Source organism: Photinus pyralis, unplaced genomic scaffold (genome assembly GCF_008802855.1).
Source record: "Photinus pyralis isolate 1611_PpyrPB1 unplaced genomic scaffold, Ppyr1.3 Ppyr1.4_LG6, whole genome shotgun sequence".
Lineage (NCBI taxonomy): Eukaryota > Metazoa > Arthropoda > Insecta > Coleoptera > Lampyridae > Photinus > Photinus pyralis.
The window spans coordinates 1,493,379-1,520,149 of NW_022170663.1; the positions used below are offsets into that span (position 1 = coordinate 1,493,379).

At 35.0% G+C, this 26,771-nt stretch overlaps 1 protein-coding gene across 4 annotated transcripts in view; it reads right to left on the reverse strand.

Moving 5' to 3' along the window:
• The window catches only part of LOC116175190 (hepatic leukemia factor), an 86,894-nt gene that overhangs the window by 3,099 nt on the left and 57,024 nt on the right, over positions 1 to 26,771 (reverse strand). For 3 of the 4 annotated variants that reach the window (XM_031493327.1, XM_031493325.1, XM_031493324.1), the window contains exons 2-4: positions 1,652 to 1,833; positions 1,425 to 1,602; positions 998 to 1,239 (exon numbers count right to left, since the gene is read on the reverse strand). In XM_031493327.1, coding sequence (XP_031349187.1) covers positions 998 to 1,239; positions 1,425 to 1,602; positions 1,652 to 1,833 — 602 coding nt within the window. The remainder of the gene's footprint in view (positions 1 to 997; positions 1,240 to 1,424; positions 1,603 to 1,651; positions 1,834 to 26,771) is intronic. The other variant, XM_031493326.1, reaches the window with a different exon arrangement.

Below are 26,771 nucleotides of genomic sequence, written 5' to 3' on the forward strand. Positions count from 1 at the left end.
TTGTTTCTCGACCTTTGGTAAAAAAATTTAAAAGTTGTCGTGAAGTATTTTATGGAAATAAAAAATTAAAAAATAGATATGGTATTGCAAGATATTTTGGAGGAAATATCTGGAAATGTGTTCCGGAAATTAGTATCTACCTAACATATTTTACAAAAAGTAAAACGTAATTTTTAATGAAGTACTGTTACTTTTTTTAGACATTTTTTAGATAGAAATTGAAGAGTCTTTTTGTCTACTAAAATATACCGTGGCTGAAATAAGATTTTTTTCAATGATGGGTCATGAAATTTTGTTAGACACCTCAGATGCGGATCAGCACTCCAAAAAATATGGATAATGAAAATAAATCAAAACTATCCCACAATTTAATTATTGGTAGAAAAATACAAACTCTCCAGGCAGATTAAAAAGCAAATACATTTGATCGTTTTCCACACTCGTCAGTATAGCTACACTGTGTCCAAGATAAGGATGTCTATCATTGTGATCTCGGAAACCAAAGAAGATATGAAGATGATCAAATTAGGGAAAAGTTGAGCAATTAAAGATCATTATCATGCGGTAAAGAAAACAAAAATTTTCAAATTACTTCCGAAAATATGCCAGAAAATTTCGGTTTTGCTTGGGAAGTAAACTGAATTTTTTGAATTTCTTTAAATCATGATAATAATTGCACAATTTTCCCTTAATTTGACCACCGGCGTATCTTCTATGGTTTCGAAGACCATCATGATAGACATCCTTATCTTGGGCACAGTGTATAAGCAAATTTAAATATCTCAAAATGAAGATTCTAAAGCTCCTGGATCCAAGAAGACCAAAATCAGGATCTACACTGCAAAATATGATATTGGAGAGTGCTTTCTCTAAATAAAATACTGAAGGTAGTCCGTAGTAAGTTATCTGCTACGGATGTGGGCGGTGATGGTGACTTGGGAAGTGATTGTAAAGGAAATAAGAATAATTTATACAAAATTAGGTAATGCGAACCTACCTCCTTCTCTAGATATCCAGCTCTAAGGGCAATTTGGTTTTCCTTCATGCGGCGGGCATCACGAGATCGTTTGGCAGCTAAATTGTTCTTTCTTCTTCTCGCCCAATACTTATCGTCTTTAAGATCGTCCGGCACGAACTGTTTTCTGGATTTTTTGATTAAAGGTTGTGGTTTGAGGTCTTCGTCTGAAAATACTCTAGTCCGTGGGTCGAAATCTCGACAACTTGAAGCCATCGATAACGCTTCAGAAAAAACTATATTTTAGAAATTGCATTCATCTAAACACAAAACTCTTTTCCAAACCTTACTAAATCGAAAAGCAACAATAAAGTCTGCCATAGTTTAGTAAAGTTACAAGTTACTTTGTATTTAAACAGATATAATTTTGAAAAACTAGTTCGGGGAATATACTCTGATGGTAACTCACTTGAGTCTGCGGGTGATGGTGGATTCATGGTATCTGGACTCATGCAGTCGCTTGGGCTCGGCGAACGTTCCCTTTTGGCTACTCCGTGCGAGTTCGATATCGAACCATTCGGAGTGTGTGATCCAAGACCGTCCATCGAAACGCCGTTCTCCGACAAAAACTCGTCCAGGTCCACATACTAAAACGCGATTGCTTCATATAACTAGTCCTGTAGTAGAATAACTCACCTTAAGGTCCGATTCGTAAGTCTTATCCCATAAATTAGGCCCGAGGAAAGCGGTTTGAGCGTCGACGTTATTCCATAGTTCACCGTCATCTTTACTTTTGTCATCGTTGCTTAATATTCCTCCTGCTAAGTCCTTAATCGCCGAATGTCCATGTCCGTGGGGATGTGCTGGTTTACTATTTCCTAAAAGGAAAAAAAAATATCATTAATCTCTTTCACACCGAGCATGATTGTAAAATGGCGACATAAACTATTGACAGCTACAAGTTTGAGATGGGTGCCCATCATCTTTGAGTAGGTACATTCCGATCCATTTTTTTGGTCTAGCGTCATGCTTTACTATACACGACACGAAAGAGGTGATCCTGACCACAGGTGTTTTGACAAGTCGAAACATTTCATACTCATATATCATGTTATGCCAACTATCGGTTTGATTCCAGAGCGCAAAATATAGAATTATCTAGGTCTAAAGTACTTGTGGAATATGTCTGTCAAAATTTGATATTTTGCCCTTGTCATTTTAAATAAAAATATTCCTTTCACCAAACATGAACGAAGATGATTGCCTTCTTTTGAAAAAGTGTCTGTTGTAGGATATTTCGAGCAAATATACCATACTTTGGGGCAACAAACATTATGGATGTGTAATTACTTTTAAGTAGTTAAATAGGGAACAATTATCATTCCATGCTGAAAGTATACGTATACCCGCATTCTGCAATCGCGGGGAAATCTACTGACATCGCGTTGAAATTCTTTAAAATTTGTTCAAATCAGGAAAGGAAACTATTGTACCGTGTACGGGTGCAAGCTTGCCGTCAAAGCAATTTTAAGGAGACTCCTGTAATTTGTGTATATAAATTTGATCATTTTTGTTATCCATTTCAAATAAAAGGATAAAACATGAATTTTGAAACTTTTTAGGGAGTATCTCTCAAGCGAAACATTTGGACCTTTATTTAGTGTGTTTAGAATAAAATGTGTGACGAAACAAACAGTCTGGCCGATTTTACAGTATTCTGTACACCAGAAATGTGAATTTTTGAACTTCAAAAGCAACCGAATTACAATTTGCATTATCCGATCATAACCTTTAAATTACTTGAAAATGCGACGATTACTAAATGACACAGAAATACTTGAATCATCGCATCGTTAAAATAGGAAGTGCACCAAAGTGGGTGTACAAACATACTCCATCACGAGACAATCTATGATTGAAGCAATTAAAATTATTTACATATTTTAAGTTAGTGTGTATGACCTTGCCTGTTTTGTAAAAAAATCCTCCTACTCCAAGAGGGTGCACCCTAATCGTGGGTATGTGAACAATATTCTGATGAAATTTGGAGGTCTTTAACGCGACAATACGGAATTCCTGCACGGGCTGATGGTGAATTTTCACGAAGTTTGCCGTGTACATTTTTACGTATCTGCAGTTATGAGCACCTTCCATGGGAATTGTATGGGAATGGTTGCGCACGAACCAGTCGGGTGTAGGCCAACGACAGCTATTTAAATGGTACGGGGCTCTCTAAGATCTTTGGAAAACTGTTAAGTGTATAAGATGTCTAAAACGTTTCAGACGAATCTGTAAAGCCTTTCAGTCTAAAGTTTGTGACAACCTCTATTTTACTCTTTTAGATTTGAAGCCTTTAGAGTATCTGCAATCTTTGAAATGCTTTAACTTTTTTGGTCCTTAGAGTAAAGTTTCTTAGGCTTTCGAGGATTAGTCTCTGACGCTTTTTCAAAGGTTACATAACTTAGAATCCTTTATTATTTTTGGTTGCGATCTTCATGCATAAATGCTTTGTGAAAAAAATCTTTTTTTAGATGAGATACTAATCATTCTTGCCTTTCGCATGGGTGGAGGGGTGGGTAGGCGGACAGATAAATTACTTAGCGACTTCTAATTTTCCAAGTTAGTTTCTAGAAAAATCAGGTATTCAGCCATTATTAAAGAGCTTCGAGCACAGACGACAAATAGAAAAACGAATGCGTTTATATTTACGTAGAAAAATTAATTCTGATTCCAGTCACAATTAAATTTCATTTGTGAAATAAGGTAGAAGAAAATTTCCAAACAAATTCTGTATCGAAGTTTTCAGGTTTTAGTACTGATTAATATATGAAAAATCTAAATAAATGAACTAACAATACAAATGCTAAAAACAAGTAAATTTGAACATTCCAAGAAGCTAGACATTTAAATATTTCTGTGCCAGTAACGAAATTTTTCAAAATTTTATTACTCAAGTACATTCTGGATTAGATGAACGTAAAGTTCTTCACGACGAAATTGCGTAATTGCAAAAAGCGACGGAACAGGTCTTCATAGTAATGTATGTACCTACAATGCTTAACAGACTTTAACACGCTGCGATGAACTAAAATCCGCCGATGAAAATTTGCTACAAATGCTAATATTGTAAAGATCTGATAGGGTGTGAAGATTATTATTTTATGAACTGGAAATGCTCGAGACCCCAAATATTTTGTACCATACAGTTTAAAGACTGAAAGAATCCAAATAGGTATACTCCAGAGATTTCTAAAAACTCGAAACAGTCAGGAACATCCAATACTCCAAAAGTTTTGGCAACGTAAATACCAGAAAATATTAATCCCAACAAATCCAAAGTATTAAAGCCACGCCTCAGTCTCTGTAGGTTTTACAGACTCACCCCAAAGGTTTTGAAAAAAGGGTTGCTGGACATTCTAGAAATTAGGGACCTCCAGATTTGACGTCTTAAATATCTAGATCCATAGGGCACTTTCAATTGAATAAATTAATAATAAATTATATCTAAAGAAAAAGGTAGACAACACACAAATCATCAAAGTGTATAATTAAAGGCGAAAATCGCATGATCGTTCTTGACTTTTAAAGGTGAAAATAGCATCAGGAAATTCGTTAAAACTTTCTTTTTTACCAACTCCTTACATAATCCGAATCTAAACATCTTACCCAATAAGGAACTGTAAGTAGGATTGCGGTTGTTTTACCGCATCATTTAAACAATAAACTCTGGTCTCACCAGTACGAATTAGAACTTTTTCAAATATCTAGTTTTTGCAAACGACGATCATGTCCTTGGCAAACATGCCGAACGAAAAATGTAAGAAAAATAAACATTAACATTTTGTCGAATGTCGGTAATAATTATTTGCCATAAATCACGATACCTTCACGGTCACACGCTTAGAACTTAGTGAGTTCGTTGACGAAAACGTTGGCATAAAAGGCGCCCTATTATTTTTTCAAATCGTTTAACCTTCAAGTTTGTACAGAAAAAAATTTGAGGAGGTGGGAGGAATAAAAAATGTAATTAGAAAAACCTTCTGTGCGTCTAGTAAGAATTCTTGCCTCTGCGAATTTTTGAAAGGGTTTTTTAACACTTTCACCACGCATGATGTAAATAATTAAGATTGACATATTGACACCGTGGATTTAAAAGAAAGGGATAGGAACGGCAGCTTTCCATTTGAATGCTTCTCAAACTGTAAAATATTAGGAACCGTATCATTCCTGATTTTTAAAAGCGTTTGAGAATTGCCAAAATTGAATGGGAAGACAATCAGACTGGCTTGATTCATACAATAAAAAAGTCAAGGTTGTGGGCGGTTGCCGTGTAAAAATTCCATGAGAAATACTGTAAGCGCGGGAGGAGGCAGGTATTCAAAATTCCAAGCAATTACAATGGCTAACTCTTCCCAACAGAAAATCGAAAGCTCAATAACAAAGGATGTTCAAAATCAACAAACTGAAACAGTACACATCTGTATGACACATTTCTAAAAAACAGCGGTTCTGTAAAATCTACCTTTAACACAGTATGAGACGAAAATACTTTAATCATTGATTGGTTACCACTTTTTTTGGAACTCTTGTCTTAGAAGTAAATAAATAAATATTTGCGAGAGAAGATTTTCGGAAAACTAAATTCTGCCGTTTCCACTAATTAACGAATTCTATGCAAAGTATTTTCATGAAATTCTGCAACGTCCCTATAAATTATATTTGCGCCACAATACGCCCTACCTATGTAGACAACAATTCTGCATCACACATAGCCTCTCAGAGTCGATCGATCGGAGTCTAACAACATTGAGGTAGATCGTCAGCAGTTCAAGTTTGGATACCCCTGCTTTAGACTGATACATAAGGGATTGAATGAAGGAGGGAACAGAGATAAACAAGTGTAGTACAGTTTCCAAGGAAGTTGGATGTGAAGGTTGTTGGTATACATTTGTGAAAAAATATATAAAAATATATTCCCTTGTCGAAAATTATATGCAGAGCACCCTTTCGAAAACTACTGCTTTTTTTACTCCCTTTAATCTATCGTTTTCAAAATTGTCACAAATTGTGTTTGTTTTGTATTTTTTTCTCTACAACCAAAAGATATAGAAAATTCAGATCTTATAGTGTTTGAAAATGTGTGAACAAAGAATCTTAAGATTTCAATTTATTATTACTTAATGTTATAAAAAGTATTCACAGCGAATTTCACGCAGACTTATAGAAAAAGGTTTAAACGCCCTTTAAGCGTAATAAAGATTTTACAGGTTCTTAAGGATCTGGAACCGAGGAGGGTGAAGCAACTTAGGCTAAACAGGGTCCTATCCTTCATTGAGAGGAACGGGCTCTGAACTCAGATGCGAGGAAAGGGGGTAGGCACAATGGGCCTCTGGTGTGCCTAAGTGCTGCCCGGTCGGGCTCCCCTGCGGATAGATAGATAGAAGGATCTTCCAAGACTAAAGACTTACACATTCTACACTTTAGAAAATCCGTGGTATCTATTGACCATTTTCTAAAAGATATTTTGAGACACTTGCGGAATATTGAAGGGTTTCTAAGAACATTTAGAAGGGTCTTGGATACGTTTGAACTTTGAACCACGGACACTGTTGGAAACTTCGACAACGTCTTAAAAACAATTAGAGACGCTTAAAGTTAGTAAAGGCTCTTAGCAGTCCTTGGAGTTGGATATTTATTACCCTCAAAGATTACTAAACGTTCCTAACGGCTCATCCCACAAGATGTTAAAATAGACTGCTAGGTGCACTAAAAGTCATTAAAAGACTTTAAATGACTTTTAGTGACTCATGAAGGCTGTTGATTCCTTAAATAAACAATAAAGCCTCTTAAACGATATTTAAAGATCCCTTTAGTGCTTCTAAATGCAGAATCTTAAGTCTCAAAAGACGACTCTAAATGACTACTCTTGATGACTCCAAAGAATGCTTTTAGGTTTTGATGGTTCTCGCAAACCTTTGAAGAAGGCGTATAAAGCTTCTTAAAACCTATTAAAGGGAATAGAATACTTTACAAATCTGTAGAAGAGTCTTGCAAATCTGTGAAAACTCTTATAGGATCTCCGTGGTTCCTAAAATATGCTCTTTAAGACTTTTAAGAGCGGAAAATGCTTTTTACATATGGATTGTGTTTCGTGAAATTTGGAATTAAGAAGATTTTAAAATCTCGCCCCAGATTCCACAATTACCTAGGTATATGGCTATATAAGAGCAACATTATGAAATATGAAAAACGTTTGCAAAATGGAATACTTAGAATACTTTTTTGTGTTAAAAAAAATTCCATGCACTCGATAATGATTCGTTGACTATAAACTGGACTACATGATTTTTATTGCAGGTATCGTAAAATGGCCATCATAAATGAATCACAATCACAGGAACTTTACCAACAGTAAGCAGCTACCTTACAGTCTAAGAACGTAAAAGCAATACAATTGCAAATAATTTCAAAATCATGTCATGTAGCACAATTACATTTGAAATGGTACTCAAATGGCCGATATACCCCATCAATAATCATAGACCCTCCTCTAAAACTACAATTAACCAAAACTCTGAATGTATTTGAGAATTTTTAAAAATGCCATGGGCAAAATTTGTTTTCGCTTCAAAAACTACGTCACCATTTGCAATAAAACATTTTGTAACGGCTTTCCGAACTTCCAAGAATTCTAATGAAAATAAAATTTTATACTTAAGTCGTTCAGACGACCGCGTTTACGATTAGTTTAACCTTCGTCATAACATTTATTTCGTATTTAGTTGTATTAAATCACGGTGATTTATTTGGTGTCGTTTTGCTGCTAAAAAATTGAGGTTGGCATCTTGATGTGGCGTCGAAATCTCCGGCGGATTCCGGTAAAAATTGTATTGGGACGCGCGACGCATTTGCCAATGCGATTCCAATTATTTTGCCGCTAGCGAAACTAAAAGTTTGTTAATGCAGTTGTTTTATTGTTTGCCAACATTTTAAGCGTAACAATTTAATAATCGTATGTGAATTTTCTAAATACGCGCCATGGGAAGTACGAAATAATTAAATCACACTTTATACAAGGCGTAGCGTAGGTATTGTGTATATGAAGGACGGACATAATTTTCATGTTATTGTTTGATAGTGTAGGTAACGAGACATTCAAGACGTAAATAATTTTGCAATTTATCAATCCACATACAATGTTAATTAAGTTTAATAGTTGGGCGATCAGAAACCTTCACTCTTTCCATTCATGAAACTGATTCGTTTAATAAATTTAGTCATTTAAACAGCATTAAATAATTTAGTTACTCTTTCGTAGTCCCGGTAAGCCCTAGCAAATAGACGTAAAGAAGAAAGACTTCTTTTGTTAGCATTTGTAATACACAATTTATTTCATAAAGTATATGTCAATCTTCACAATTTGAAAGAATTCCATGCCCCTTCTGGCCGTTTCGTACTTTTAATAGTAATCACATCACATGCAGAAAGGACGGAGGTACGACGCCATCGTTTTAATGCAGAATGCATACAAAAATATAGGGATGCACTCCAAAGCGAAGTTGATATTCCTGGCGCTTGCGGTAAAAAAAAATTTAAAACAGAAAAAGTACTAAGTATTTAAATTGTGTGTGTGGCATGATTTAATAAAAAACATTATTATTAACTGCGCAATGTCAACTTTCTTATTTGTAGCGATATTTTTTTGAAATTTTAACCAAAGATTCTAATAGTCAAGACAAGCATATCGCATATTGTACTAATTAGATGTGCGCACTCGCCTTTAGGCGAAAACCTTTCTTTCATTTTTTATATTCTGCGCGAAACCTGCTTTCTACTGGACAAATATAAGCCCTACACGATTCGATGATGCTTCCGAAGATGCTATTAACGTGACCATCGATCAAGTGACGTCAATAAATACTAAAAGAACGAATATGGTTACGTATGGAAGGAGTTTTTAGAATTCTGCGGGCAACGGGGTTACGACTAAACAAGAACGACGCCAACCACAAATCTTGCTCAAATTATGAAGAATTGGGGATACAACATGGAACATAAGAATGGAGGAGAATATAAGGAATCGATGAGTAAAACCATGGGAAACGCGACCGCAAAGCAGCTTCAGAAAATGTACTTTAAAGAATCCGGTGTAAGGTTTGATCCGTTTTCTGACGTGAACTTTAACCAAAGTTGTGCCTCTCGAGACACCAAAAGACGTAGACTATAGAAGCTGCCCGAAAAACGGAAGTGCAGCTAATCGACCCTGAGTGATGCGAAATGTAAACCATAATGTTGACAAGCTCGATACGGATACATCTGAGGGAATGCAACGAAAATTTTACTTCATTCCTAGCTATGAACTGGCTTAGCGAGCAGGTGAAGCCGCAGTTGCGGAAGTGAATTTTTTCCACGGCTTTCCTAAGCATTTTCGGCGTCTGACCCGGAAGAATAGAATACAACCGCACAAGGTGGAAGTCGGAAACTAACAGACAGCAAATGGCTGGTAGCTAACACGGAAAAGTCGGTATTTTGTCCTGTGAGGTATAAATGGTTATTTTGTAAAATTACCAGTTTATCTAATATCATCGATCGATCGATTCAGGTTATACAAGAAGCTCTTGAGCAAGAGAGGACCAAATATTACTATAAACAGGCTGTTCCTGACTCTCAATTCATTATGGAGGGATCATTCTTCAGTTGGCTAGTGCAAATAATATATTTTTTGCGCGATCGGTCATTTCTGACTATTTACCATGGGTGTTTCCATGACAGTACGTAGAATTTACCAGTTACTATGATTACGACGACGCCAAAATTACTTACCGATCTAAAAACAGAACAGCAAAAATACTTACCGACGCCTTTTTAAAAATCAACAGTCTTACATTACATTTAATCTTTAATTATTGTTAGGTAAATTAAACGTACAATTTGTGCTGTTTTTCCTATAGCAAGACGCTCATAAAGTCATAAAGGAAGTGCAAAGCTAGTAAACTACATCAGACACATGCACATTTTTATGAAATTATTAATTTCAATTTTGACATTTAAACTGGTTGCCTAGTGATGTACACCATACCACTTCGATCATTTCGATTTATTCTGCTCGTTAATTTCTTAGTGCATATTTATATTGGTTGCATAATTTTAATTTCGATCGCGCAAAAAATGTTATAAGCACGTCGAACGTTAAGGGTTACCGTTCTCAGACAATAATTGGAGTCGTCGCTTCGCTCCTCCTCCAAACAATTGTCTTCGAACGGTAAAAATCCCTTACCGTTCTCCATACTTAATATACTATTATTTTGTGCTAAAAGTACATTACTGTATTTACAGTTGTCACATTTAAAAATAAAACAATTTAAAATTAACATCACAGCTTGGAGGATAAAAATTCATCGATCGAATAAAAGCTACCAGTTAGCAAGATCTTTTTAACATCAATTCTTTGCTGACGATTTTGCAAGTATGTTTTGAACATCGTGTTTTCAAATCCACACATTTTGCATTTCTCTATGAGTATAGCATATGATACGGAGTCGAACGCCTTGAATTGGGCCGATACCAGATCGTGACTTTCGAAGGCAGTGCGGACGAAATCTTGTAGTTGCAAGGTAGCTTGAATGGTTGAACCATTTTTTGACTAAAACCGTACTGAGAATTTTTTAGTGTCCTTTCATTTTCGATGTGCATGCTTATTTGGGTCTGTAGATTTTGCCAAATATTGGAACTATTGAAATTGGTCTAAAATTTGACAAATCCAAATGGTTGCCTTTGTTCTTATGTAATGGCATCATTCTCGTTGTCTTTAGATGATCGACAAGCAGTCGTTAATTAGCTGCGTTAAGGGTTCAATAATGATGTTTTTGATAGCTTTGATCATTTTTGCCGTAATTCCGTTAAATGTCTTTTGAAGGAGTCATTTTTAAACCATTAATGATACCTACTACGTAGATCATTAAACGAGACTTCTGTGAGATTAAACTTTTGATAATTTTTGGAATGTACCTGAGCGGATAAATGATAATTCTTTGAGGTGTCGGCGATTGAGGTTGCATTTGCAAAGTAGCTGTTAATTTACTTCTTCTGTGCTGTGAGTGTACCGGGCGGGACGTAGGGGTCCTGTTTTCATTAATGACATTCCAAATTGCCTTAGTATTACTCCTGTGCCTCAAGATGTATTGGTTGTGTGCCTCCCACTTGAATTTACGCAGTTTGCAAGTATACTCTTTCCGTTTCCGCTGTAACATTTCTAGATTTGATGAACTTGGGTGTGGATTGCAGACCTCTGTAAGAAAATTTAGCGAGACACGAAAAGATTGTAGGGTTTTATTAAACCACTTATGCCCGTTTGCACCGACAAATTTAAGTGGAGCGTAGCTTAAGGGTAGCTTAAAATCCATGACAACCATTGTCTCAATAATCGTTGCCATGGATTTTAAGCTACGCTTAAACTAAGCTCCCCTTAAATTTGTCATTTTTATGTGTGACGAGGCGTTTCTTAGGAAAACATTCCTAAGCATCAATGGAAATGATTTTTTACAAATTCAAAATTAACCGCGTCAATTTTGTTATAAAAATAATATAATCCCTGTAGAGTAACTGGTAGGATATACCTAACGTGTCGTGGAGAAGCATCATTGTGGATCCTTAGTGGGGTTTTTATTAACGATATATAATTAAAGGACACCAACAAATTAGAGAATATAATGCTGTTTGACTCTTTTGTATTAAATTTAATATTACAGTCTCCCGTTATTATCACCTTTATATTACTTGTGCTACTACGTAGTTTATCTAAAACTGTGGTAAAATATTTAAAAATGAATTAAAATCACCCAGTGGCCGCTGGTGGGTTACAAATACAGAGGTTCTGCAAGCTCTGCACTAAAATTTATTGAACCCCGAAAAATTCCCGGATTTTCTGAGACGCTGGTCTCATCATGTCCTCGCAGTGCCAATTCAAACATTCCACAAAATTTAATGTAGTCAATCACTTTAGACAAAACATATTATCAATGCCCCAAACTGCAGTAACCATCAGCGAACGCTATACAATTAATTATAACCGACTTGCCACGATTTTCGGTACAATCGCCACATCTAACAAAATCTTCTCGCGATATCCGCGCCTTACCTACATTCATTTAAGGTGGCGTTTACAAAAAGTGCAAAAGTTGGTTTGCGATTTCCTCAATAACTTTGTTTCGAGGTAAAAAAAAATGAACTTCTGTTAATGACCGATGGTTGCTAAAGGTTTAAGCTTGTGAATGAAGTTAAACTTGATAACAAATTATTATCAGTATGTGATAAAAATGAAAGATACTTATATATTTTATAAGGGAGTTTTTAAAGAACTTCTTTCCTAAATAACGGCGAAAGTACAGGAATTAGCTAAATAATTTTTGTTTCATGCATAATGTCGGAACATTATATATTTGAATGGAAGTTATTGTGGAAACAAATTTCCACTTTTTCAATGTAAACGCCACCTTAATCAGACCATACTCACACTTACGTCACCGTCAGCTGCCATATGACTCTTACCTGCAACAAAAAAATAAAATTTAGCAACGTATAAATCAAAGGGGTGCCATACAATTTGCTACAGTAAGCAGATCTAACACTGATTTAAAATAGAATTCAGGTTTTTTAAGCGTTTCTAACCAAATGCAAGAATTCATCAACGCAAAAAGGAATAAAAATACATTTCCGGATCACAGAAAGATGTCTATACTTAATTATGGCTTAAAAGAAGATGATGCTTTCAAGGTGAACCACCATTTGAGCGCATTTGCTGTTTGAAGTTTGTATGCGCGCAACATACGAGTTGCCGCATCAAAATTCATGGAATGATGAAGCGAGGTAATTTAAAAGGTATCATCCTTATGGATACATGCTTAATGGAAAAAATGTCACTTTGGGTAAATTCGAAGATTTGAACCACATTCTTTGAACGGGCGGTACTCGATGGTACGGCGTCATGCAAAAAAAGAGTAACGTTGTATGAGTCAGAACCACCTGCCACCAAAATTTGCGATTTTATCTATCTAAATGTAAACTGATTGATTGGAACGAATACACACTTAATTAACGCACAAATAAAACAGCAACATATTTTCCAATAGGGTGGGTAGGGGCATAAAAAGTGTAATTTTTCGATCAATTCTGAGACTACTCTATTCAGAAACGTAGGTACATCACATTTAAGTTTAAGAACTTAAATTTTCCGAGGACTTTGATGATTTGTGTCGTCAGGGCCGTTCCTAGACACTTGGCCGCCTGCGTGAAAAAAGGAAATTGTCGCCCCTTTTTCCAACTTTACTAAGAGCTTTCCATCTCTCGATAAATTTATTTGTCAAATAAGTACATTGACAAGGATTGGGTATAGAATGGTATCCATAAAGTTATTGAAAAGTGGAAAAACTAGGCCTTAATTGCTGTAATTGCAAGATTTGTCAACCGTCCCCTATAGCGAACGAATTTTGAAAGAAAAGTAACGTACGAAGTATCTTGGGTATAATCATATAAATAATCAATGGTATAATTGTATAACAATAAAACCTTTGAGCAGTGCTTCTTCTCTTAATAACTTTTAGCCGCCCTTTGCTTCGGTCGCCTGCCATCGCCCTATAGGTAGGAACGACCCTGTGTGCCCTACAGTAAAAGATTTGAGTTATTGCACACCGTTTTTCGGACGTGGAAGGTATAGGCAAGGAGAAGGCGGTTCTAGTTTCTAATTTTCGCTAATCAGGTTATGCCAACCGAGTTGAATAATACGCGATTAAGGAATTATATCCGCTTCTTCAATCTTCATAGATTAAGATGATTTTACAAGCTCACATAGTCTTTCTTCTTATCGAGCATTGAGAAGAAGTCCAATATCCAAATTCAAATCCGTCCAAATAAGTCTAATATCGTCAAAGAAGAAACAGTTTGAGAAATGTCAAAGGGGTTGGTGAAACTATATACTTTCATCAACCGATTTACTTGCTAATTTGAGTCGAAGAATAAACTCTGAACTTACGAGAGATTAATGAAGAATTTTGAAGTATCTTCACAAAAATGTCGATGGTTAATGACATATAGATATTTTTTAGATGTTTGTCGAAAAAATTTTACTTCTTGTCCTGAACTATTTAGAATACCTATTATTTTTCTCGGGCAATTTCGAATCACCTCTGTTTTAAGCGACGAGGCTAATAAATGGTTTTGGAGAAAGCAATTGAATTTTTAATTTTGATAATCTAAAATTTGAAAGTTTTACACAATTCATACTTGAATTTGACGTCAATCATAAATTGCCCTAATGTTTAATTTAAAAAAGCGACACTTCCCACTTTAATCTCCTCAATTGCGAGTATGTGCATTGCGTCAGTAGCAGCAAAATTGAGTTAATTTTTTTTCGGGCTTCGGTACGAGAAATACAAGACTAACCGCGAAAGTCACTAAATCAAGACAACAGGGAAGATGTGGCAATGCATACGGTCTCAAAAGAAACAATTAATTAACTATTAATTATTGCTATTAACTAATTTTGTTTTCATAATCTAAATTGAATTAATTTATTCGGTTTTTTTCATGTAGGTATGATAATTTAGTTAATTTCAAATGGATTCTTTGACTTCTAATGAATTTATACAAAAGTTTTGCGAAATTAATTGTTCATCAAAACACGGGCTATATTTATTTACACTCAATCTAAATTTACAGTAATTTTTTTAAATATGCATATAATACTTTTGAATTAAACATAACGTTAATTAAATCATGTGAACTTAGAGACAATACGGTGTTTTTAAGCTCGTGTTATTTGAAGATAAAATATTTTTTGGAACCACAAAGGAGATATGGAAAACGTTATTATTAACTGTTTCACACAGAATATGGGAATGATTTCGCTTTATCCACGAACATATTCACTGATGATGTCAATGAAGAATTCAATTTCAATATGATCAACAATAAATTAAGAACAATATACAAATCTCTATAGTGAAATAAAAACTAAATTCACTCTTTCACTTTATTTTGCGATGAGTATCTATACAGAGAGAGTAATTAACGCCTAATTATTTAGAAAAACAACTATGTTTTCACAAATATAGTGAACACATAGTCACATTTTGGAAATAATTGCTGCCAGTCAGTAGGTTTTCTAATTACCGGAGGATTTAAGTTTTTAAGACAGTAAAAAAAAACCCATCACAATTATCTATTTGTCCTATTGAAATGTATTCGATCACATACGAAAAAAACACTCTCCCATAGCTATAAAGCTGCTATTTGTTCACTGTCTACTTTTGAGGCAAGTCGTATTTTTTATGATTCTGAACTGAGAATTGTTATTTTCCCCAGAATGCGAATTTTCCTTCCTAGCGTAATCTAGTGACTCTTTAAAACTGAAATTTTTATCGCAGATTCTAATCTTGCATCCCAAAAACATAGACAATTATACAATGCATAAAATAAAATTTGCAAGATTAAAGTTTTTAACATTCTAATGTGTTCGTGTCTATGTACTTGGATTCAGCACCCTCTATCTAATTGGCGAGTAACTGGACTGTCCTTCACTAAAAATATCCATATGCTATTGAAATGGAAATGTCTGGCATATACTTGAAAGACCCTCTGAAGTACCCAAAATGCCAGGATTTTTACGCAACTGTTCCAAATTCCACATTTAAACCGACATTACATTAAACATTCCTTTATACAGGAATTTCCTTTAAGATTCCTGAACCTTTTGTAAATCCATTAATCCTTTATGGATTATTTTAAAGGAACCTTTTGAAAGTAGGTAATAATGTGTCATTGGTTTATTAAAAAACAAGCCGTGATAAAAATGCACAAGCGATATTTTCAAAATTTCCGTTGCTATTGAACTCCCTTTTGAGATTTTTCTGAAATTCTCAATAAAATTTCAAAGTCGGTTGATGATTTATATATCTACTTGAAACCTTTAATTTTAACATTTGCAGCATCAAAGATCGTAAAGAAAAAACTATAATATAATCAAGTCTTTAAACCACGCGCAACGAGTTTAAACATTGCAAGTGCTTATTAGACCAAGTATACACGTGTTTCTTATAGTATTTTTTATGATTCCTGTAATATAATTTAAAAATAAGGGAAATAAACTATACTCGAACACATATACAAACCAGCCGAAAAGTTATGGTAGAAGCAAAATCCAAATCCAGAAAGGCCTATTAGAAAGAATATGAAAAATTGTTTTCGTGGATGAATAGGAAGCATCAGTCTTAAGTGAGCCGATAATACTGACATATATGAAGAAAATGTCAAAGGTATTTAAATTTTCTATCTTTGGTGCATTCATTAAAAACTTCAAAACTGCCGCGATTAAGAACAGATATGCCAGGATACCCTAAATTACACGCGTTTGTGAAAGCTTGAAACAGAGGATAAGTACAAGTCAAAGAAATCTTTTGCATTTGCACCTAAGAAGTTTTTATTTATATTTAGATACAGTATCTTCTCTTAGGGATGATATTCAATACGAGTATGCAGAATTAAACGCTGTAATAAATATTATAGCGATTCGTGGATGGTGCACATCGATATTACATTCTTAATTTATAATTGAATTTGTTGCAGCACGTTTCCGTTCTTTTGCATGCATATGTTACTGTTTATTTACAGGGTACTTCATCTGGGTTAGGTCATATTGATTTGTTATATATTGCACTTGGCATTTAGAATTAATTACTTTATACTAATGTTTGGCAGCGACTTGTTCCTTTGTCTTGTAATGTAATACTTATAACGTTAGGCTTCTTCTATTTAAGAAATAAGTTAAAAAACTCCCATATAAATATCTTTCATTTCTATCACACACTGATAATAATTTGTTATCAAATTTAACTTCATTCATAAGCTTAAACCCTTAGCAACCATCCGTCGTTAACAGAAGTTTATTTTTTTTTACCTCGAAACAAAGTTCTTGAGGAAATCGCAAGTCAACTTTTGCACTTTTTGTAAACGCCACCTTACTAAACTAATATGACCCACTGGTGCTCGCCACGCTCTGTGAATATCATTTACATATGTAAAAGGCGGTAAAACACATCCTAATATTGAAATTTTGAAACGTTTGAACTTTACTCTTAAAAGGACAAATCAATATAATATTGTGGCGAACCAGATCGAACGCAGTTGCCTCTCTCGCTATTTTTTGGGCTCTTCTTTCAGATTTCGGTTAAATTTATCTAATTGAAAACCTACAATGTGAATGCATATATGTTTCTATAGAAATTAACAGCGGGTTAAATTTAACTATAAGTCGAAGGACCGGCTCTTACCCATGTCAAGTTAAATTTTGTGGCAATGTGTTTGCCGCCGCAACGATTATAATCTATTTATCCTTTTAAATTTGGAGCTCAAAAAATAAAATTATGCTTGAAGTGAAAGCTCTTATCATAATGCATGTATAAAATTTAATTTGGCAAGGCCAATCGGTTGCATAAGGTGATGGCTGAATCTAAATACGCTCGGCTACCCTAGAATGAATGTTAGATCTCTACTGACTTATATAGCTAGTAATTTACCCGCATGCATTATTATAGAAGCAATGGATTTGCATATTTAGTCTGAAGTATAACTAGTCAGTCAAAATACGCAAAAACGTGCAAACCATGAGAAAAATTTTGATAAAAAACATATGCTTCTTTGAATCTGCCATACTTTAACCCTGGACAACAATCATCAAACGTAATCTACCATACTCCTATTTTACCAACTTGCTTTTACATACTGTAACTTTTGCCCTGCACGGTTTCTAATTGAGAAAAAAAATTTACACAACCCCGTATCTACCCTACCTTAAACCTCGTCAATGGTTACACAAATTTAGACAAAAACTAAGTAGTACCCTTTAATTGTACCCTAACCTAACCTTCGACAACAATCGTATAGGTAATCCACCCCAATCCCTTATTTACCAAAATCGTCTTTCTAGTGCATTAACTTTTACTCTAGGCGATTTTTAAAAAATTAGGGTTTCATATTCACGCAATAGTCTCCTTTACCTACGTCGGCGTTATGTCCAAATTTGGGTGGCTGGTATGGACGAACCCCTCCATTTCGATTGAAACATAAATTCGAGTTAAAAATTATAAACATCAATGACAGTAGCTTGTAATAAATATCATAGAATTGTTTGTCTTCAACAGCAGCATTAATGTTCATTAAAGTGGACTTTAAATAGATATAGGAGACTTTTGCGGGATTAGGAAACTGGTCTTTAGACAAATAAATACGGCACATTAATCTATCTACCCATAACCACAATTATTAAATAACATAAAACGTAAAGCACCCTCAAACGCACCCCAACCTGGAATTTTTCGTCTAAATGTCAAAAATGGGTTTTTATTAGAAACATCTCAACGAATCCAAGAAATTAAATTTATTGGGAGGTAACTTTAGGTTTTGCACTGCAACTTCGTGAAAAAATGGTTCCCCGCGATGAGAGATTATTAATTCAATGTGGAAAAACGACTGTAAAGTTGATATTGATGGCTTCCATTTCGGTTTAATTTGACATAGTAACTTCCATAAAGATTTGTCATGAGGACAATCGCACCGTAAACTTTCGTTTTTACTTTATGGTCTGCTTCCTCAAAAATCGTATAGAGGAAACTGAAAAGAATCAGCGAGGAAGGCTTCCGGTAAAAAATTCATGGTTGCCAAAAATTGATCTAATTTGATCGACTAGGCAAGACATTTTTGGGTAAAAGTGAAAGACACCCGCAATCCTTTATGCTCATTAAAATTTTTTTGTAATGCTTAAACTAACTGGTAATTCTATAGGCTTGTGAGGTATTTAGTACAACCAGGAAGTATAATTTCACTTTCCTTGAAGCAATACGCAATACGCGTGCACGCCGAACTTGTTTTGAAGTGGACACGACTTCTACATCTCTCCTACTTTCAGCGGAAATTGCCCACCTATTCATCGCGATCGTTTAACATACTAAACGAATTTTTAATGCGGTTACGTAATTGGTGCCGATATAAATTTTTTTCTTTTCTAAGAGATTTATTTGATTGCAATCCTAATTATGGTAAAAAATTCTGTTACGTAAGCCTTTGCGGTAGTAGTAAAGTGAAAGTAAATCTCTCATTGGAATCGTCTCATCTTTAAAAGAACATTCTCGCGTACAAATTATTTTATACGTGAAGCCACAGACTTTGTCAAAATACAATAATTATATTAGTGCACATTGATGCCGTTAAAACGGTATTTGGTGTGAACGGAAATATGAGTCGAGGTATCGATAGGTGAGAGAAAGACGAAGCAACTCTCACTTTCACAGCGAAAGCGTTACTTATCCCACTGGCCTCAATCCGTAACCAGATAAATTATTGTAAACGATGACTTTTTTCCGGGGTACTAATGCGTAACAGACTCATTTTCGCAGGACCACGTTAATTTATTTCGTGGCAATTAATTCTATCTACCAATAAGACGGACACTTTCATTTTCTGTATGCCCCTGCAGTAAACGGGGTAGATTTCGCTGCATTGACATAATCATAAGTGGTGGTTGCCAATATTCAAATCCACCTAACACTGTGTTTACCCCTCAAATGGAAAATGAAATGTTCAGCTAAAAGTTCACAGCATTAATGCAAATGTCCCTTTAATTAGGGTGGGCAAGTTCATAAAATGAAATGTTACAATCGTTTAATATTAGAATTACGTAGGCTTGCAGTAAATAGAACTTTCAGGCAGGTATGTACTTGTACCTATTTGTTAAGGAAATTCGCACGTACGAAGTTACTAGATTAGCTTATTTAGTTTAATTAAAGCAAGGACAGTTTTTATGAAAAAGTCATCAAGCCAATTTCATTTGAAGCATCAGGCTGGACAGTACACCCGTTTCGTTGCCCGAAAATGCTTGATTTCGTGCCACGATCTAAGGGGTTGAATATTGTTCCTGTGAAAGGTGAATGCTTTAGCTAGACAATAACGTCGGGATTTCTTAAAATTGTTTCAAATAATCTTTTTTTTAGGGGTAACGCCGAGGGCTGTTAGGGTGCCACATTTTGAAAAAGAAAAAAAAGGAAAAAATTTTCCTGGCGTTATGGCCTAGATATTAACTTTACGAACTTATAGCAATTTTGGAAATTGTTCCAACTTCATTTATAGATAAGTTATCTTGGAAAAACGACTTAAAAGTTTACCTCGAGAGAGCAAAAATATAGATTCAACCGCGTGGCTTGTTTTATACAGATAGAAAATGTGCAGTATAATTGGACTAAGTTTATGTTTCTACCATCGAACACAAATAAATATTATAAATAACCAAATTTGGGGATAGACAATAAGGCAACTTTACATACGTACTCCGTTCTGTATGTACTGTCCAGCCTTAATGCTGATTAAATCCCTAATTTCCACACTCATTTATCTTCCCATTTTTGCAGCGGTGATAATTTCTGGAATCTTTAATAATCCCGATGTTACATGGCAATGACAGTTTCTATGAAGAAGTAGAGAATTTACCTCATTAATTGAAAGTTAATGTTGACCAATTCTCTAACTTCCACTCTCATTCTTCAGACATCTTTCCATTTTACCAGCGGGGTCAATTGCAGGAATCCCGAATGTAATAATCTAAAAAGACAATACGAGTATTCCCCCAAATCCATCTTTTTTAAAGTTCCGATTCCGATCCTGCATCGCTCATCAATCTTCAGTATTTATTCTAACAATCCATCTGAACCAGCCTAATCTTTGAACACTTTTTTAAGAATTAAAAGGGGTAGAAATTTTATCCTTCATGGTATTCTAATTAGTAATTAGTAACCAAAGGAACTGTATTCTACCAACTACTACCCTTGTTTCTGAGCCCTTATCAAAGAGGTTGGACGGGGAGGGGGAACATGGTACTCTAATGAAAGGTCTCGACGACAGGAATTAATTTCTACCAACCATAGTCCTCCTCCATGACCCCTGATCGCATATAATTCTTTATATCTCAAGAATAGACAAAGGGCGATTAAGACATCCGGCCTGGAAGAAATATATTGATTGGTGATGTCAAAACTTGAAAAGCGAATATCTCGAAAACGGAAGAAAGTACTCGCAAAGACAAAATGAATCGTCGTTTTCGGATAGATTTATTTGGTAGCGTACATCCTACTGCAGGGCTCGTTCAAGAGCAAAAGGAAGAAATACAAAAAGTGTGTGGTCCCTGATTTATTTAAATTCATTACTACTGGCTTTCGTGTTAGGTAACGATGATAACGTTCAACTGAAAAAGTACCAAAAGTGACTGTTCCCCAAATCTCCCACCTTTAACGCCGTTATGTTCTTCTTTTTTATGCAGCATATCATCTACCTACGCTGTCAAAAGAACAAGATCCGACATCATCCGATATCTCTGTGTGGTTTGCTATTAAACCGATTCCAATACGCTCACCAGATTTCCACATTTCAAAGGACGCTTGAGGCGAGCCGAAACTAGAATTGCCATTTTACAATCATTGTGTACCAGCTAAGTATTTGGAATTGGTTGCAAAAGAGATTGAAAAATTCACTTGCCTACGATTTAGCTGCTTAAACCTAACTTGTACTAAAGGGGCATGTCGTTCATTCTTTAATTTTTAAATTGTATTTTTACAACATTAACACGCGTTTCCAACCTGGACTGCAGCCCTTAACTAAACCTGCCCCTGCATGTTGCATTTATTAAGCTATACTTAGAAAATTTATTGAAAAAGCAAGCACGAATGATTGGTTCCACCAACACTCTGAATCAATGCTTTTCTATTCTTAGGAAATATCAGGACAGGAATATATACTATGCAGCTTAATAGGGACTAAATTCATAGAAGTGTTCAATCGCTATGCATTACCACCATTTGGCGTTTAGCGTTCCTGGCTTACACGGAACCAAGATGAAGTTGCAAATCTGTATTGGGAATTCATTTCTTCCTGAAATTATAGATGAATATCTGAACACCTTAAGGGTAACAAAAAATTTACATGTGAGCTATCCACAATCAGTAGCTTGTTTCGTGGTTAACAATCAATTTCATGTAAAAAGATCGAAAAGATTTTATTCAGGAGAATACTAAAATTAAAGGCACAGCAGAGCAATCGACCATAGTGTGGGAACGTTATTGGTAGAACCATCTCAAACTATATCGAATATTTCAAACTGAGTGAGGGTTTAAAAATGACACCTCTTCTTGTTGCCAATTGCATTTTTTGCAACTGAATCAGTGTGAGTGTCTGTAAAATAATGGAGGTTGGAAACGTTCACCCTTTTTTGCGGGTAAACCTGTAACAGTGCCTTGTGACGTTAATATTAATATATTCTTGGAATTTCTTATTCATCAAAATCTATTGAATCAAATGTCAGTCTAAGAAATACACAGCTGACATCAACTCTTATTAGACGGGACATTTATTTTTGTCTCCGTGTATTCCAAATCCTATAATTATTTATCACTTACCATACCGTAGTTGTGTAAATACTACTATTATTCTAAAATCACTCGCCCTCGACATCCTAAGGTCATTTTAGCCATCTTGTTACCGCCTTAAATTATTCTAACGAGACCCAGCATTTTCTCTCCTCTTACAGTAAATAACTTCCGCCCAACGTCAGCCTGTGATCTAAAGCCCCACTTTCCGAATCTGGACGAGCAGAAAAATTTCACTTTCATCTAATGTTCTAAACAAGAAAAAAATATTGTTGTCCGTTACTCAACCGTGCAGGTTAGTTATGTAGACGCATACATTAGCAATTTAGATTAGCCAAAAATTATTTCTTAATGATCATCGTTAGTTCCTCTTTAATTATATGAAATAAATAATAGCCCTAAGAAACGCGATACTCCAAATTTGACAAAATTCGAAGACCACCCAATTAGTGAGATGGCGATATACTTCCTCGTATAGAAATTTTGGTCGTTAACCTTCTCTGGGCACTGCAGTTCTTCTAAAAGATCTCGCCTTACACCCCGAACGAAGTTGAAGGATGCTGACCTAACTCCGTCGTAAAATATTGCAAAGAATAGAAGTTTTGGAGGTCCTTAGAAGATGAGATTGTTGCTAACGGCGAAATAGTTCCGAGTGGATAAACTGGTTTTGCACAAAGAAATTGGTAACGCAACGTTAGGATTAGAATCTTTTTTTGTGGACTCGTTTGCACGGTATTTAGAATTTTCGGTATATCGTTGTACTTCGTGTTTCGGTAGCTGTAATTATGTGTAATTAAGGATTATTAGTTTTTTTTCATATTACTGTCTTGATTTATGGAGATTGAAAGGATGAGGATGTATCCTGTATTTGGCATAAAAAGGTATTTTTTTCCATTCGGGAGTTTTCCAAGATCCTCTTCAACTATGCGCACCAGCAAGTGGATATTTTTCGCAAGGTCAACAATGATGCGACCTTCGTGAGCGGAAGCGAAACCCGCACCTTTTTTAAAGCTTGCTGGTGTTATTGGTTGTACAAATCACATTAGGTACACATAAGGACGTTAATTAACCCACACTAGCTTTGACGGGTCAAACGTACACACAAGTTACATGCATTGTGTTGAGTCCCTTCACCCTCTCCTAGGCTTGAACTTCCTAAATGTTACCGTTAGGATCCTGGTTCTTAGGTTGTATTTTCTCAAGTTTTTAGTAGATTTTCATTGAACTGGTACACTTGGCAATGCTTAAGTTCATTCATTAATTAACATTTGACACCACACTTTGATACATTTCACTTGCAAAGAAAGAAGAAAAACTTTCAATGCTTTCAATCGAAAAATTGTTTATTTACCTTGTGCAAGTAAAATAAATGCGCCAAGTCTCTTTTAGATCGAGTGAAATGCGCTTGCTATTAACATCAACTTGGTTTGACATTGTTTTCACAGAAACTTTTGTCAAATTGAAAAGATAACTGCTTGTTTCCAATCTCAACAAAGGTCGGTGCAAATCGAAACCATCAACTCCATCGTAATTGAAAAATTTAGTAAGAATCATCACAAAGGGACAAAGCTGGGCTGCTCTAATATGGGCTACTGGGAAAAATGTACGATGGGCCGTACCACATCTCGTTATCTTCAACCACATTAAGTACCTACATATGTATATCGTTTTATAAATTATGATAAACGTTTAAGAGTCTTTAAGGATCTTTGGGGCATTTCGGGATTGTTTATTAGGAGTCTGAAATCCTCGTCAGTAATCTTAGTGTCCAAGAGCCTTCGAAAGTCTCCTCGAGTCCCTACATCGACCTTAAAAGTCTTTAAAGGACTTTAATAACCTTCAGCCCGTAGGAATCTTAAAAAAAAAGAGACCTTATATGTTTTTATGAGTCTATACAATCCTGTGGGATTCTTCAAGCATAGTTATAATTACCTCCAGGAACAGAAACCTATGCCACCTATCGTCTCAGCTTCACCCTCAAGACACGAAATACATATTCCAGTGATTCCTGCTTTTAAATTTTATAAAACATTCCGCAGCTCGTCGGTCTATAGCACTTGCCAATAAGATAACGATAACACCTTAGCAATTATTTGAAAGTCTGAGTTTTTAGTTAGTTCTACTCAGAGCTGGGCAGTATTCGATTTTGTAAATACTTTTTTATTATACCTGAATCACAATCTCCGTTTTAAACACTCAAATGCGTGCGAAAAAGGGCCTTTAAAACACACGTGCTTTAAAGTTGCTAAGTAACAATACTTCAAGTATGACTTTTGAAACTGTCATCTGGATGAAATAGAAAATCCTCTTAGGTGTCGCTTTCTGTAAATGCAGATCATTGCTTTGGCTTGTGTACCTATCCTTTGCATGGTTGAAGCTTTCACAAACGCGCGTAATTTAGGGTATGCTTCCAAATCTGTTCCACTTTTTAACCGCAGCATTGCTTTAAAGTTTTGAATGAATGCACCAAAATATAGAAGATTTAAATACCTTTGACATTTCCTTCATATATGCCAGCGGATGCATTTAAGACTTTATTCGTAAGTAACTTCCTATTCCATCCATGGAAACAACTTTTCATATTCTTTATAATAGGCTTTACTGGATTTGGATTTTACACCTACCAACGTTTGTTTAGATTTCACAACAATCGATTTAATGGACGGTGTATTATCTTTTTCAACGGAAATCGTTTAATTCACAAAGACGATGATTTTTATAAGCAAACGTCAAGTGACATTTCCATGGCAATCGTGAAATTACAAACACCCAGCCCACTTAATTAGACATGTATTCGAGTATAACGTCAATATGATTTCATTGTATTTCCTATTTTTAAATTATACTGCAGGTATAATAAAAAATACTATAAGATACACGTGTATAATTGGTCTTTAAAGCACTTGCAACGTTAAAGGCACTCCGCTTTGCGTCGTGCCCTTAAACTCGTTGCGCGTGCTTTAAAGACTTGATTATACACTTGTATCTTAATATACTATTTAGTATTCAAATACTTTGTAATTAAATACTTTTATGGAAGCAGTATTTGTTTTTGTAACTCAAATACTTTCAGAAATATTTAGTATTCGAATACTTCGCATAGTATTTGAATACTTAACCTTCCTTTTTTTTTTACCAAAAATCGACTACTCCAAAATTTCTCGGGAAACACTTTTTCTTATTAATTTTGGTCCGTAGAATCCAAAACAATTCGTACTTTTTCAATCAGACTTCTCAATCAAAAGTTATAGACTAAAAACCAATTTCGAAAAAAAATTCAAAGGGCTGTAACTTTTGAACTAGTTCTAGAGTCTTGGAACTGTTTGAAATTATGGATTCTACAGGCCACATTCTATAAGAAAATGTTTTTTCCGAGTCGATCTGAGACAATTTTTTTTTCGAAGCTCAAAAAAAGGCAGTGTATAACCTTCCTTTTTTTACCAAAAATCGACTACACCAAAATTTCTCGGGAAAACACTTTTTCTTATTAATTTGAGTGCGTAGAATCCAAATCAATTTGTACTTTTTCGAACTAGACTAGAAACCAATTTCGAAAAAAAATTCAAAGGGCTGTAACTTTTGATCTAGTAGCCCAATCTTCAAACTGTTTGAAATTATGGACTCTCGATCGATCTCGATCTCAGACAATTTTTTTTTCCGTTCTCAAAAAAAGGCAGTACTTTTAAGTTATTCAAATATTTGAGAACAATTTAGAAATGTTTAGGGAAAGTTTCCATTGTCACAAAATCAAATATAAAAATCCGATACATCTGAATATTGAACTCGATAGTCTACGTAACTTAAAAAGAATAGGGACCTTTCTTATATCCTTAAAACCATGTGTACCAATTTTCAAAGCGATCGCACGTTTCTAAACAAGTTATCATGCACACTGACAAAGGATGGTCAAAAATGGATCTGTTCCAAAATCGCTAGGATTAATTTCAGAAAGGCGCACGTATCATGTGCACGACGTACGATCGCTTTGAAAACTGGCACACGTATTCTTATAGAAATAAGAAAGGTCCTGGTAGGCACCTCCTATATAATAATATAATAATAATACGCTTTTACTCCCCTTAAATTTGTATATAACAATAGAAATAAAAAAAAAGCTAACCCCATACAAAGTATAACTTGATTTTTTAAGTAGTATTAAGCCTTTTATCTAGTATACTATTTTAAATTTTTAATGTATATATTTGAGTGAGAAGTATTTGAATACTTTTTACTGTATTCGAATACTTTTCAAAGTAAGATAATGGCCCGTATGAACAAAAGTAAGCAAATGCTTATACTTGCAAAATTTAAAGTAAATACTCGTAAGTGCTGCTTCGCACTGGGCGACTTAGCAGCGC